Genomic DNA, 15,979 nt, shown 5'->3' on the forward strand with positions numbered 1-15,979 from the left:
GAGAATAAAATGTATGTTTGGTAAAGACACTTCTCTTAGTTTTTTCAGGGTACTCATGTAGGCTTTTATTTTTCTAGAGCTCAAATCCTAGGACTTGTGTCCAGATTTGTTGCCCAAGATCACAGAAGTGGTCATTACCCTTGATTCAGAGTGTCTACTTAGTTCTAGGTGAGGCATGTATAGTACTAATAAGGGAGGGTGAGATTGCCATAAGGCACATGAAGAATGTTAGGGGAATTCAGAAGAGGCTAGAGAGAAATTTATCTGGAATTAGAGACATTTATCAGCAGTGGAGTCATTTAAACTTCGTCTTGGAGGGTGGGTGGGATTTAGTTAGGCAAAGGGTGGTTTTAGGGAAGTGTGGCAAAGGTCTTTTGGGGCCAGATAAGTAACGTGAGTGACAGTGGAAAACTGGAGAATGCAAGCCCTGTCCCAGGAGGGTGACTGCCACTCTGTTCCAACTGATTGTTTCTGCTCAGTTGGGCTTTTCTTGAGACTTCAGAATTCCAGATAAAATTTTCAATGAAATCTCAATAGCTGTAAATCTGATTTTTAATATGAAGTCTGATTTGTAAAATCCATCTCTAATTTAAACTAACTGGGCCAAAAAATTCATTTGCAGGCAAAATGTGACTACTTCTTTGCTATATCTGTTATTTGCACAGGTGCAGAGATGGAGAGTTATGGGTGTTTAGGGTCAGAGAATGGTGGTGGGGAGCTTTGGGGAAAAGCGTGGGAAGCTTGAATAGTGATTGAGGGTCTGTGAATAGTTAGTCATCTGAGCGCTGTGTTGCAGGCAGTGGGGATCAGTACAGCTTGTCCAAGGAAGTAGTGAGGGATCAGATATTGGATTCATTATGTAATTGTTGTGTGTCTCAGTTTTCAGTTGTAAAATGTGAATGAAAGATCTCTAGAAGTGATGAAGCTATACAAAGTGTTTTGAAGAATGCCTAACACAAATACTATGTTAGTGTTAGTTGCAGCTTGAGCATCCCTAGTCCAGAAATCCAAAATGCTCCAAAGTCTGAAATGTTTTGAGTACCAACGTTATGCCCTGGTGGAAAATCCTATACCATGAAACTGTTGCACAAAATTATTTTAAAATGTATGAAATTGCCTAACTATGTGTATAAGGTATATGTGAGACTAATTTCATGGTTAGACTTGGCTCCCATGCCAAGATCTTATGTAAATATTCCAAAATGTGAAAATATCAGAACCCCAAATGCTTCTAGTCCCAAGCATTTTGTGTAAGGCGTGCTCTGCCTGTGTTATTGTTACTAAGTTGATGTGCAGGGGAACTGGGCAGAGGCCAGAAGCAAAGTTCATCAGGTGCCCACAGAAGAGCTGGTTCTTCCTGAGGTAGTTCCTGTACTGGCCCCTTTTGGCTGGAAATTCATTTCAATTCAGAATTTTCATCAGGGAGGTGTTATCCTAAGAATAAATGTTTCTATTTTTCTTAACCTAAGATTTCTCAAAAATGAATCGAACAGGATTTGGAACTAGTTTCTTCAGCGGTGTCATCTCAAATTCTTTTTCTGATTTTTTTTTTTTTTAAATAGATGAATATTTCGGGATAAAAATGGGTGGTTTCCCAGAGGTCACTTAGATTGCTTTCACAGACCCAGCAGCACTGGTGATGGAACAGAAGGGACTCAGACCTGTGCAACTGCATCCATATTAGCTGAAAGTTCCCCAAATTTTAACCAGTTTCAAGAGTAGTTCCTCAGTGGGGTGCATGAAGGTGCCTGCTGTCTTTTTTAGCTCTTTCCTGTCACACAGTGCCTGTTCTTAATTTAGAGATTCACAAGGAGCACATGCAAGGATGCACATGAAGCCATCATTCACACTTTACCAGCCAGTCTCCAGGACAAGAAAAGCAAAGTCAGCAGAGGGCATCAGTTACACAATTATACACATTTCAAGCTCACTGAGTTCAGGGAAGCAGGTCTGCGACAGTACCATCTTGTGGACATTATTGGTATTCCTTTTTAGAATGATATTCAGTAAGATGATTGAAATTCTTGATGAATTTTGGTTTGGGAAATAACTGAGAACTGACGGTTGGGTTTTAAAGGAGGAGGTTACTGGTGTCCTTGAAAAGAGCAGGTCATGGTGCAGTGGTGGGAATGACCTACTGGAGTGTGTTTGAGAGAGAACAGAGAGGAATTGGAGCAGCAAGTACAGGCAGCTTTCTGGAAGTTTTGTTTCAAGGGAAACTGGGATATAGTAGAGAAAATGAAAGGGAAAGTGAAGGTCAGAACCGGCAGCCTGCTTCTGCAGATGGAAACGGGGACACGGAGCGGGTAATGGTGGTGTGTGAGAAGGGGAGCCCAAGAGGCCCAAGCGGGAGGTGGGATCTAGTGGCGCAGGAAGATGGTGGACAGGCAGGGATGGCCATCCATGGGGCAATGGAGGATGGAGGGTGTGGGTGCAGGTGGGATAAGAGGGTAGATGAGGCATGGGACTCTGAAGTTCCTTTCTGATTGCTTCAATCATCTCAGTGGAAGTGGAGGCAAGGAATCAGGTGAGAATGACGAGGAGGGGAGATGGGCTGAGCAGAGAGGTGTGAGGAGCTCGTTCAGACTGGGAGGAAGACTGCTGATGTAAGTTCCAGAGTTCACGGCAGACTGGTGGGAGTGGGAGTGAGTTTGGGGAGCCTCCTTTTCACCTTGAAAAGAGATGTGGTCTGGGAGTGAGGGCTCCTTCAGCCCTCACATCATCAGGACCACGTCTTGATGGTGCACTAACAGGAGTGTGTGCTCTTCTCTGGGTGGTGTGTGTTTTCACAGGGGCTCTTTGGAGATAATGTGCCAACTTCCCACAGCAGGCAGTGTCTCTCTGGTGTTCTGGAAAGCCCCCAGTTCTCACTAAGTGATGTGAACTTAACCAGGGTTTAACCAAGACCCTGTGGAAGGGGGCCTGAGGAGCCCACTCCTTTAGCCAGTGGGAGGGCTCAGAGCACTCAGTGCAGGGCGAGGCCAGTGCAGGGGCACCTGTCAGGGTGCTGCTTTAGACCCAGCCAACACTTGGGCTTTGTGTTTCTCTCACAATTCCCAGCAACCATGCATGTTGGTTTGTTTACCTTGGGAAACAGCAACAACTGCCAGCAAACCCAGTGCCATTCCCTTCCAGGTGTATTGCTATGTCGGCTGGTGGAGGAACTGAGAAGCCACCCAGCTGCCAGCACTGCGGCCCAAGGGCCCACAACCCTCTTGGGTTGTGCCTCCTCATGCCTGTAGGGTCATGCAGGAAGGGGCTAGAAAAGCAAATGGCACCAACTGGCACTGAGGTTCCCAGGCCCCCAGGATCAGCCCATGGCCTTCTGCCCTGAACAGACTAGCCCTACAGTTCTTTGACCATAATGCTGGTAGGATGATGGAACAAATTGATTTCAGCAGTGCTGGGGTTGAAGGGAACAATGGTCCCATGGGCCCCTTAAAAAGCTGGCTTAGAGGCTCTGCTTTCTTTCCCAAGCTCGGCAGGCTCACTGCTCGCCATTCATTCCAGGATGGGTCTGTGCCCAAGTCACATTTGGACTCTGGTAAGTAAGAACACAACAGGCCTCCTGCTGTTTTTAAATTGCCACATGTACAGATCTCTTAGGCCTGAGGAAGCTTTTGAGTATGTAGCTGAGAGCGTTTTTGTCTTTAAAAGGGAAAAGGCAGGCAAAAGCAACTGTCCCCTGGCCCCCACGTGCTCTCCACTGCCTTCTGAAATATGCTGGAGGAGAAAGTGGAGCCCCTCGAGCCTGGACCGGGGGGCTCAGTAGTGTTACACCAGCTTCCAGATGCTACTCCTTCAGCTGCTGTTTTGAGGGGCAGAACCTGCATCAGTGCCTCCTTAGTCACCCTGTGGAGGGCCCTTGCGTGTCTTCCGCCTCTGGGGTTTGTGAAGGTGCTCTTTCCTTTGTCTTGTGACACATGTTCATGGGTTTCACTGAACATGTGAACAGGGCTGAAAATCAGGCCTGATGTAAAGTACCCTGAAATGTGATTAAGAACTGAGTGTGGAAGAAGCAGTTTGTCATCTTGACTCATCCGGTAACCCGCCTGACACCTGGCCTGATATCTTAACGTGTGACCGTAATATGACAAAAAGGCCTATACTATGATATGTAGGGGGCCGGGCCCTCCAACGGGCACACAGCGGTTAACGTAGATAGTTCAGTGGATTCACTCAGATACAGATTCCTGTGATAAAAGAACTACAGAAACTATTTTCTTTTCCAGCAATCTTAAGTTTCTGTGAGTTTCATTCATATATATATATATATTTCCCCCCCCCCCCCACAGTTGGGAAGGTTTACTTCAGAATCTCAGGAAACCGGACTAAAGAATCCAATATCTATGTGAGTTAGGCCAATGTTGAGTTATAGGCCAAATGTTGGCAAGTACAGCTGTTCTTCAAACCACAGGACAAAGATCATTTTGCTCCCACCCATTGAAGTCTGCTCGCCTGTAATAAGCACAGGTACTTCCTTACCTCCTCTGGCTTCCAGGTTCTAGGATGTCTGTTGAAACCCCCTTGATGAACAGCGGTCCCCAAGGCTCATAGATGTTTACTTACCAGGGAGGCCCCATGAGGGAAGGATTGGATATTGTGGTTTTCCTACCTTTAGTTTTTTCTTTTCCATCTCCTTGATTCTGGGTTTTTCCAGCTGTGGAATGGGGAACACCAGCTCCCCTCCCTGCTGCCAGTTGAAGATGGCTCTAGAGTCACCTTCTTGAATCCAAAGCCTCTTGGTTAGGAGCCAAAGTAAGTTGGCAGACCACTTCACAGTTTCAATACCATTATGCCTTTTTCTGAACCAACACCTGTGGATTTAGAGTCTTGCATTACATACTCTATTAGGGATGGGAAATTTGGTCTTTGATTGGCTGAAATGAGTTCCAGATTTCTTTCTTCATCAGAAGTCACAATCACCATGTTCTGGAACATGAACCTGTTAGGGCAAGCAGGTCATATAGTTCTAGAACTCAATAGCTGTCTTCCCAGAAAGATCATAGCACTCAGCTATAATTACTTCTTAAGCCATTTTATAAGCTACTTTTATCTTGTAACTTCTTTGGTATTCCTGATGTCTAGGGCATTCTGAGAATTCAGGAGTGACAATACTTACAGAATATTATTTATTTATTAAAGATATAATAGTTGGGTTCTTCATGACCAGAGTTCTGATCAACTCTGAGGAATGCAGTACCTTTCCAGTTTTCTATCAAATACAGAGGGTGGAGGAGGAGACAGGGACAGAAAGTCCCTTGTTGGAGAAGGGCCTGCTATGAAACACGGGGACACTATTGACAGTACATACATATCGACAATCCTTAGCACGGTTAACTGTACCGCAGGCTGCTCCCTCCCCTGATTGCCCCCTTTCTATTCTTGCCTATAAAATGAGAGGAAGGGAGGCTGAGGGAGATCGTCATTTTGTTCTGCTCTGACTGGATTTTTCTCCTTGTCCATTAGGTCAACTTAACTGTCAAGACATCTGAACTGGGCAACACTGTAGAAAAATAAGTCCAAGTTTTAGACAAAGTGTAAAAGTACCAAACACTTAAAAAGGATGAATTGGGAAAAAGCCCTTCCCCCTACCAACCTGTTTTTGAGTGGGGAGGTGGTAGAAACTAGCCTAGGAATACCTTGTGTTGGGGTGAATGCCACATGTCTGGTGGGGTGTCTTCCAGTAAGAATGCTGACTGAAAACCAAAGGCCTGGACTGGGGTGGGGGCAGGCAAGGGACAGCATGCCATGCCTCCAGGTACACCTGTGGTCAGCTGAATGCCTTGCTTTGGACCCTTTGAACTTTGGCCCTGGCTCTACCTGGTCACCACTGAGCCTGGGATACAGTAGATAGGAGGTAACATGTGATGGGAAACCTTTAGCCTGAGAAACTGGTTTTGCATTTTGAGTAGAGAATTCAGTTCTCATAAAATTATATTTTCATGGTCCAGAGCAAGAGCCCAGTTAGTGAGGGGTCTCCATTTTCCAGCTGGCAGGTCCTGCCCACCTCTCCTCCTGCCTTTCTTGCCCGGGCTCTTGAGGTCCACATAAAGGCAATGCCAGGGATGACCTACTTTTTGACTCTCTTATGTCAAAAGTGATTTAATTCAAGAAAGGCTACTTTTAAATTCTAATCTGGGCCACATAAATCTTCAAACAGAAAATTCTGATTTAAACTAAAAACCCTTGAGATGGCTGCTACATAACTGGCAGGTTGGACTGTGTTGTCTTAATAGTAAACGTTTTATTTGGACAAATCTTTGGGACGCTTTAATGGCCTAAAATTCCAATGTTGGATTATCATTTGAGGACTGAGACATAAAAGTGTTCTCTTCCCTCTCACTTGTGTAGATCCATTTTCTAGATCTTTTCTGACATGGCAAAGCCTCCCGAGGTGGCCAGATTTCCTTCCTGATGTGGTTTCTTTACCCCCAAATTTGCCAGAAAGAATTTGTGGGGTTGTATGTTTCAGGCCTTGAGTTTCTCACATGATCTTCCATATTTTATCTCCTCCTCTAAGAGTGTTTAGAAAAAATAATACCAATAAAAAATATTTTTGGTGTAGTAAGAATAATGGGATTCCTGGAGGCAACTAAAATCATTCAGTCTCATTTCTCTAGGCATCTAGAATTTTCCTTCATTCTTTCACTCTTTGTGTTGAGTGGGCATTTCAGTTGAAGATGATTATTGTTGCCTGGCAAGGAGCATCTTAAATCACAATGCTCCAACAATGTAAATATTATGTTCCTTAAGATATCAAATTATGCAGTTTTTCACCTTACCTGTTTTTTGTTGAGACATATTCTAATTTGAGTCTTCTTTAGAAAATGAAACAGAACACTTTTCATTTTTTTATATAGAATAAAATTTTTTAATTATAGACATGGATCAAAAATAAAAGCTTTTATGTACATATGACATATAGTGCAAACAAAAGGTTTTTAAATACCATGGATGGACATGTTGTTGGAAACAAAAGGAGATGAATGATGGGGATTAGGATGGTCGTCCAGGAACGGCAGGAGGGGGTCGCCTAGTGAAAACAAAACAAAGCAAATAACAAAAAGAAAACACAGATACAGAGGGAGAAAACAATGTTTAAATTATGAAATAAAATAATAGCATGCAAAAATATCCCACAAAAGCCAAATGCAAATCAGACAAAAAACAGGCAGACATGCAGGGACATGTAAGAACACCAAGTGGCCAAATTAGCAGTTCCCAGAACTCTCCCCGATACAGCAGCATGCGAGGTGCCAGCCATTGAGCCTGCTCGGAAATCCTATTATTTTGCATCAGAGAACTACAAATCATGCAATTATATGTAGGAGAGCTAAGAAGAGTACCTGGGCTAAATACCTGTATAACTCGTACATTTGTTTCCCGGTCCTGATTTTGTGACTCTATTTCCAAAGACTTAAGTGGATATTGTGAACTCTCCACAGGGGCAGAGGCACTTGATATAGAAATATGGCAGGTGAAATTTTTTCTAAAGTGAGGGAAATAGCAAGGTTTCAGGAAATCAAGTGAATTATGAAATTACAGTGCAGAAGGTGTCAGGGGTTAATCTCACAGAAAAGGATTTATTTAGAAACAAGAGTTTGCTGCAGGTGAAGAGTCCTGACATGTGATAGCTCAGAATCGGGCCTCAGGACACTAAGTAGGCCCGGGCTGGTCCTTGATGACCACAGGATTTTGTAGAATTTCCTGCTGAGAGTTAGATGCAGCTCATATTCTGATTTATTCTCAAGTGGGTCAGGGTAAAGCTGGTTTTCTGGATATTTCTCCACATTCTTAACCTGACCTGCATCTCATCAGGCCCAGGGATTGTGAAGTCAGAGTTGTGCTTCATCTTGAACCTCAGCCTGTTTGCCAGGAGGATGATTTGCAGTGACTGAAGCTACGGAGACGCCTTCATTGAACAGCTCTGTTGTAGACAAAGAGCAGGCCAAGTAAAGCTTTCCCACTGGCTTCCAGCAGAAGTCTGCATTTTAGACCATCTCTAACGGCGTCGGTGATGAACTCAACATTACAGCAAGCCAGAGGACTGTGAGCTATCTGTACCCCACTCTGGACTTTGCTGTGGCTGCTCATCCCTGTGCAACATGCTTCCACCTCAGTTTACAAAACGCCAGGAAGTGAAGCAATACAGTCTACAAAAAGCAAAACCAAAACAAACAAACAAACAAAAAACACTTTTTTTTTTTAAACCTTCTGTTAATAGAGTCAAACTGAACAGGCTATTTCTGAGCAGTGATAAAGTCCAAGGCCAATCTTTTTTGTTGGTCCAATTTAAGCTGGTTACACTGAGACCTCCATCCATTTAAATGATGAAGAGCTTGTTATTAGCACTAACCTTTCAACTGTGGGGGGTCTGCAAGCCTTTGGCTGGTGAGACCCAGGGAATGGGTATCCCTGGTTCTTTCATGAAGAAAGTGTAATTGAATTTCTGTCAGGCTCAATGAGATTTATCACCTGCCCAGCAAACAGAAACTATTTTTGAGCTCTGAAGGGGCTTCAGAACAGTTTAATGACCTCAGCAGGGTGGGGAGGTGAGCCATTAAGGCTGACAGCAAGTCCACGGTGATGAAGGGGCATCTGGGAACAAGGGCCAGGATGCTCGCTGGGCAGCTAGGCTGGTGTTGCAGTGCAGAAATAGGATCAGAAACTTTGGGACTTGAAGTGCATTTCACCAACAGCTAGAGCATTTGCTGCAAATATCAGAGTGACCCTCAGGCCCTGGGCACGGTTGTTTCCACCTTCACGTGCATCTAGCTTTCCTCTCTGCCAAGTGTTGTCAAGGCTGACAAACTTGATGGGTCGGAGTCAGTTGTATCCTGGACCTGGGCAGTTTGGGTTTTTGCTGTTTCTTTTCCAGAATCCCTTACACATTATTTGAATTCATATTTGAAATTTCTGAACATATTTGAAATTTCGTACATGTAGAGCTAAGAAGGTGCCTCATGCTTTCATGTTGTTGTTCCGCCATCCCCACCCCCAGCCCCGGCTCAGCAGCATGGAGGTGGGAGTACTAAATGGCGGTACTGATCGGCTAACCAGTAGACTAGGATTTGCCATATAAGCAAATCTGTCTAATCAAGATTATAATTTCAAGTTATATTTTCTTCAGCATCCTGAAAAATAACTTCCACAGAACTGTTTGGCCAAAGCCTCAAGGAGAATCTGTATATGGATCATGGGCATAATTTATATTTGAGTCAATTTTTACTCAAAATGACAAATTATCCATTATTCTCTCGGATATATCTCAATGCTGTGAATTAGTCTGATGGTGACACTTCTTCTGGCAAGATTCCTAGAAAAAGCTTTCTATGAAAAATCTCATAAACCATTCTCTGCTTGCTCCGATGGCCCCTAATTTAGGAAATTTCATATCTCAGAAAAGTGCATGAGTCTGAAGGTTGGGGAAGATGAGGAAAGAAAGGCAAAGCAACAGGTATTCTTCTCCTTCCTTCTCTGATGATCTCGGACCTGAAATCAAGTTGGATCTGTCGTCACAATAATCTCATGAAGGTACCGTGATTAATTTAACGTAGCTCTTTTGCAGAACATGGTGGGTAAGTCAGAAACAGTCTGAACTCTTTGCGAGGCTCATTAAGGCTTGTTGCATGTGTCTCTAGTCTGTTTCCAAGTTTCCTGATCCCATGGGACCTGCCTCCTGGGGACTCAGACATGACTGTGAAGAGGCACCAGAGCTCCAAGAGGACTGTCCTCAGTTGAAAACTCTTGAGGCCCTTATACTTGATTTTGTCACTCAGCTTTTTGTTGCTGACCATCCATACTGGGACAGTCACACCTAATGACTTTTTCTCTTGCCTAAAGACACAGAAGCAGAGTGCATGTGCCTCAGAACACTACTTCTCTGAGCTGTGCTTGAATAAAGCTTCTATGATTAGATGAGAAACATGAAGACACTACTCCTTTCTTGGAGATTCACAATGGGCTCTGATTTTTTTTTCCTTCCAGTAAAAATCAATTTAATTTTTAGTCATTGTCTCCCAGAGCATATTTGACCAAGAGCTCTGTTGGTGGGTGAGTATATAAAACTTTAAAAATCTCAGGGAATGAACTTTGGGAAACTTTGGATGAAGGTTGTAGTTTCAGCTGCTATCTCTTACATGTGTTCCAATTATTAAACTCCCTAGTGAAAGAACAGATCCAAAAAGCCAAAATTCTAGGTGTGCTGGAGTATGGGGAGCAGGGGATGAGGTCAGATACTGTTCTCAACGTGAAATGTAAGGATTCCCACAGAAAAACCAGAATCTTGAATACAAATCAAGCAGAGATTTATACTGATGCCAGAACTGTTTTTAAAAACCAAGTGGAATTTTGCCAAATAAGGTTCTAAGCTTTGGGTAGGTTTCCTTAGAAACTATTCTGAATACGTTATTAACATCCTTTGGATTCATGCAGTGGAAACACAAGTGTGCAGTCTGGCTCTCCTTGGAACCCCTCTTCCAGGTGAAACTGCCTCTGAAGTAGGGGAGCTCCATCATGGAAACACCATGGACATAGATGAGGACATCACAACAAGGTCACGTGTGCTCACACCTGACCAGTCCAACTCCTCTCTTCACAGACAGCACATCCTGATAGTGGAGAGAAGATAAACCTACAGTTCTTTCTGCCTGTCCCTTGTCTTCTGCATTTGGGGCTGTGTGAACCACTCATAAAGGTCTCAGCACCAGGGAAACCAGAAGGTCAGTGTCCCCCCCACCCCCACCCACTGAGCAGTAACTGAGGCCAACTGTTGGTCTAGGAGCTCATTATTTGCTGCAGGAAATGCCTTGTGTTGACCTAACATTTAGCCAGAGCATCATTCCCCCTTCTACCCTCCTGTATTTTACACATGATGCTTCCTTTTCAGTGGCAAACTGTCAGGGTGCTTCTTGTTAAAAGTCACATCAAACCCTCTGGCTGTCTCAAGTTTTTTGACAATTTCTTCAATCTATTCCAACAATTTCTGCAAATTAGAGGAAAAATATCTCCCACTCTTCTGCCTTTTATTTGTCCAAACTGTTCTATTTAAAAATCTCCTCTTTTCCCAAATTAATGACCAAAAAGAAAAATGTTGCTATTCTCCACTTTGATAATTCTGGACCAATTGGAGCAAAACAGCTATAAGTTGTTAACAGTCTCAGGCGTTACTCAAAGGTACAAGGATTCAAAGATATACAAGAATTAGGAAAGAAGAGATCCTTCAAATGTTATAATTTATTTCAGGTTCAGAAATACAGCTTCACATTTTCACAATAGGTACATGTGACCTTCAGGAATGACACAGACTTTAGAAATTTGCTTCAAAAATTCCATTCAGAGTCCATATATCAGCAGTAAGAAATCCTGAAAGTGCCAAGACGACAGTGGAAAGTACTCTGGCTCATGTTAATTAAAGAATCAACAGAAAAGAATCGATTTGTTTTTGTATACTTTGTAAAAAAAAACAAAAAGAGGAATTTGATTCAGAAAAGGGAGAGAGAATGAACATAGATAAGCACAACAAAGGCTGTACACGTGAAATAAAATGCAAATCAAGTTAACAGGGGTAGGATTTCTGGTTGGGAGAAATAATTCTTACAGACTGGCAGCAGTCAATGCAAGAGGGCAGGGTAATTTGGGTCCTAATTTTACAAACATTACATAATGAGCAAAGTTGAAGGAATTTAAGGGTAAAGATTAAACAGAAATCGACACCTTGAGCTGAGTCATGTATGAATCCTCCACCAGAGTGAAGTCTCACCAACACACCAGTGTGGACAGGTCTGAAGACAATAAGGGGCTCCTCCTTGCATTTCCACTCTTGCTCCCTCATGTATATTCTTGCACATATCCACAAGCACACGCGCGCGCATACATACACACACACACACACACACACAGAGTGCAAGGCATATCTAGCGCACTTCAAAAATAGTCTTAAAGTTTCACACGCAGAGCACCACATAATTGTAAGCATACCAGCTAGACAGAGGACTAAGATCATCCAGGAGAATGTTTGAGCTCTTTGGAAAGGACTGGGTGATCTGGTGAACTATCTGTTGCTTCTCTAAAGTCACCCGCCTCATTCCCACCAAGCTGAGCTCACAGCTGGCAATCCTCTCAGTGGAACAATACAAAACTCAGGGCACGAGACTCGTCTATTATTTTCTTTCAGTGAATTCAGCTGAGAGACCTACTTTTTAGACTTCATTCTTAATCGTAAGGAGATTCCAGTCAATTTTAAATAATTACACCATTTGCCAAAGGTAAGATGTTTACCTGGAAAAGTAGAGAACCTACTTCCAAGGAATTAAGTAACTTCTCCCCCCATTTTTTGCAAATTTTACTTAGAGAAATCCACGACTTTTATTATGTTGCTGAATATCTGTTTTTTTTTAATACTTAGTGTATAAGAAAACAACTGTATAGCATAACTTTACTTTTTAAGATTCAGCTCAGCAATCTGGAATTAACTTGTAATTTTACCTAGAGATCTAAAAGGAAGGTTTCCAGATCCTACTTATCAAACTACATGGTTTAAGGTCATTTCTTCTTTGACAGCAGTGCTGTGGGTTTTTGTATACCTGCCTGGACTTGTTGTCTGCCTTACTGTGAGCTCTGGGCCTCTCAGAATAAATGCAATCCGCAGTCAGGAGATTAGGCAGACAGCAAACTAGTGTCACCCCATGTAATGGCAGATCCCCCAAACACCTCTTGGATTAGCACAATTTAAAAAATATATTCCTACGCACACATACTGAGCACGTGGATATAGATATTTACACCCGTACGTATGCACATATGTACAACACACAGAACAATCACTTTCATGCTTGTGGCACTTTGACGAGTGCTTTTAAATCTACTTATTCAAGGGGACACAAAATACATGTACTCACAGAAATTTACTCTGCATATATTGTATATGTAGAGACACATGCATAGAAAATGTGTTTGTACACAGAAACATTAACATTTATCACAAACTGGTGTTAGGTCCCATTTCATATTTAAGAATTATGGCTACAGTCTATACTAAATAGTCATAAGTCAATCTGTGTGACTACTTTTAAATTCTAAATCCAGAAGGCTTATAATTATATCACAGGAACTGGTTTCCTTATGTTTGGGGGTAGAATGACTTTGCATCTGAACAAATAGCAAATTTGCTAATAAATCGACCCTACTGCTCTTTTATGTTATGAAACACAGCTAAAAGCAATATTCAGAAGGGTATTATTCGTAGATGATTTTTGGAAATGTAATATACCTGGTCTAAATCAATACTATCTTAATAATCTGTCCACAATTGAGTAAATGGTTATTCCAAATGGTCAATGTGCATGCAAGATTTAGCACGTGACAATAAAACTAGATGTACTTATGAAATAAACATACACAGTTCATGTTTTTAATCCTAAAAACAGTGATTTTTAAGATAATGCTAGACAAGATGGAGCTACATTATCTTGTCGACAGCCTCAGAGCCGTCAGTAAGAAGTTACACAGCAGATTAGAAATGGAACGGGGATACTCGGCTCCTTGAACTACAGTCCCATCTTAAGGCCTGATGCGTATGCTGCACCTATCACCATGCACGCTGCAGAGTCCTTCCCATTGGCATCTCCTAGCAGGACGCAGCCAACTGAAAATATTTTCCAATGTGACTGCTGAAATTCCAGGGGGACTGGATTCTATTAGACATAATGTAGGAGTGAAAAAGGATACAAATGCACCCACAGAGGGAGGCAACCGAGACAGTGTGAATGTGGTACTATAATCTAAAAGCAAAAGCCAAAGATGACAAATGCCATTGTTCATGACTGTCTACGATCAGTGGAAGGAGACCTGGAAAAAAAATCCCCCACTTCCTTTGACATAGTTTGTGCTGATCTGAGAACACACCAGTGGCTGTGGTTGCCCACAATATTTTCCTCTTAACAGAAGGAAATTTTTGAAATACAGCAAAATGCAAAACCACATTTAGCAGAAAGCCAAACCCTGAAGTATATGATTCGTTAGCTGCCTATTTTATAGAATTCAAAGGAAGAAGCAAAGGGAATCCTAAAAAGAGGGTGTTTTATGAAAAGATCTCACTGCGGATTATTTTACCATGTCTATTTACTTAACATTTTCCCACTTATCTGGGACACTATTTTTAAAATACTCTCTGTATCTTGCATGTTGGTTCCATTCGCAGAAAAAATAAAATACGAGGGGATGAAGGGTGTTGATGTGCTCTCTATACTCACTTGTAATTTTAAAAGTTGAAATGTCCTTTTGGTAAACCTCGTATTCTTTAACTTTTGCTAGCTGTAACCCTTTAGAATACAATCAACATAATGCCATTCAACTTGGCAAGTCCTCTTTTTAATAATGGTTAAACATCTTTACTTCATACTTTATGGGTATCTGCTTTGGGTATAAACTACACAGGAAATTAAAGTTAAGTTAACATACAAATCATGTCCACTGCTTTCAAAGGGAGACATTTCAGTTAGTACAACCTGATTTACTTCCGTAGAATATGAAATAATGTCATGGGACGCTGCGAGTCAGTGAATACTTGCTCTGCTGTCTGGGGAACAGTTAGCAGACAAAATTCCAACTGGCTTCTGGCTGATTCCTACATGTTAATCATCTGGTTGTAGGTAGTTCAAAACTGAGCCTCAAGACTGAACTATTAACCTCCCAGCTAAGCTGTTCTTGTAAATTTTAGAAATTGCAAATTTGCCTTGGATCTCGATGTTTCAATTCCATTTTTCTGGAGTGGTTTGGACGGGGACCCTGAGGTTCACCTGTAAAAGGGTGAGCTCTACTTCACACCTTGGCCTCTCTCGCCAACTTTTCTTTCCATCGTGACTATCTCACAGAAAGCCTCAAGGTTTATTAAGAAAGCCTAGAATGGACAGGACACTAAGCCTGATTTAAAGGTATTCTTACATGATCATTAATATGTAAATAATGTAGGGGAATTGCAAATTAGCATGGAAAGAAAATTTTTGCTCCAACCAAAGTAACAAGAATAAACTGGAGTTCATGTCAAAGTATAGTTAGCCATGCCAAAAATTAGATCTACTGGAAAAACTGAACATTTTCCATGTCAGCTTCCACTGTAACCTTCTAGGAGAAGGTGAATAAAGCGAACAAAGAAATTATATTTTCCAGATGTTTTTTGAGATGCGATTATTTGCTTCTTCCTTGAATTCCGAAACTAGCTAAATCTATTAACTGATTATCCCAAACAGGCTTTGATTCACTGTTGCACATGCTTCAAGTGTGAAGCAAAACACGTGGGCACCAGGTGAAGCTCTCTAGACTAAACAGAGCAGACTTTTCCTTTGCAAACTAATTTGTGCTTCTGGAAAAGTTTTCTTCTTAAGGAATCCTACAGTCTTATGAAATAAAGAAAGAAAGAGGAGCTAACTATAGGGTAGGTGATAGCAATGATAATATACAACAGAATTTCTGCCATCCTACATGGGATGTGGGAAAAGAAATATGTATGGCTTAGTTCTAAGCACACTATCTCATTTCCATTAAGAATTATACTTAATGTGCTACCTGGTAGATGGCCTGCAAAACTTGTCTGAAGCCATCGCAAATGTATGCCAGGCAAGGTAAATGATACCCAAAGTAGAGGACTGCCACACACAACCTACCTGGGTCAGTACAACATACAAAGCCTCTGCAGGTAGCAGTTATGGAGGGTCAAACCCCAAAGGTTTGACATACCTTGAGCAACGAAGGTGAGTGATGAATGCATTAGTAAAACTGGTTACTTGCCTACTGATGTCCACACATGCGATACTCATGATTTGCTGCAACAGCTATCAAATATGTTGCTTTCACGTAATCGTTAGTGATTAATTGCCATGCCAGACACTTCATTTAGTCTAACAGGGAGGATTCTAGTGGACGGATTATAGTGGGGCGAGTTGGCGATGGGGGTGGTCTCCGGCTAGAAAGAGAGAAA

General features: G+C 42.1%; 1 protein-coding gene and 1 long non-coding RNA gene across 4 annotated transcripts in view; one reads left to right on the forward strand and one right to left on the reverse strand.

The window, feature by feature from the left end:
• Window positions 1-2,395: 2,395 nt before the first annotated feature.
• LOC124083552 (uncharacterized) lies at window positions 2,396-13,396 on the forward strand. Its single transcript, XR_006848798.2, has 2 exons — window positions 2,396-3,544; window positions 7,822-13,396. It is a non-coding gene; the product is annotated as an uncharacterized LOC124083552 (long non-coding RNA).
• The window catches only part of Dnm3 (dynamin 3), a 450,337-nt gene continuing 441,268 nt past the window's right edge, over window positions 6,911-15,979 (reverse strand). For 2 of the 3 annotated variants that reach the window (XM_046430282.2, XM_046430281.2), the window contains one exon: window positions 11,221-15,964. In XM_046430282.2, the coding sequence (XP_046286238.1) occupies window positions 15,895-15,964 (70 nt within the window). In that variant the 3' untranslated portion in view covers window positions 11,221-15,894. Of the gene's footprint in view, window positions 7,037-11,220; window positions 15,965-15,979 lie in introns of those variants that run through there. The other variant, XM_046430283.2, reaches the window with a different exon arrangement.

This window comes from Marmota monax, unplaced genomic scaffold, assembly GCF_021218885.2.
Source record: "Marmota monax isolate L192 unplaced genomic scaffold, Marmota_monax_Labrador192_F-V1.1 WCK01_AAM20220418_F8-fsc00055, whole genome shotgun sequence".
In the NCBI taxonomy this organism is placed as follows: domain Eukaryota; kingdom Metazoa; phylum Chordata; class Mammalia; order Rodentia; family Sciuridae; genus Marmota; species Marmota monax.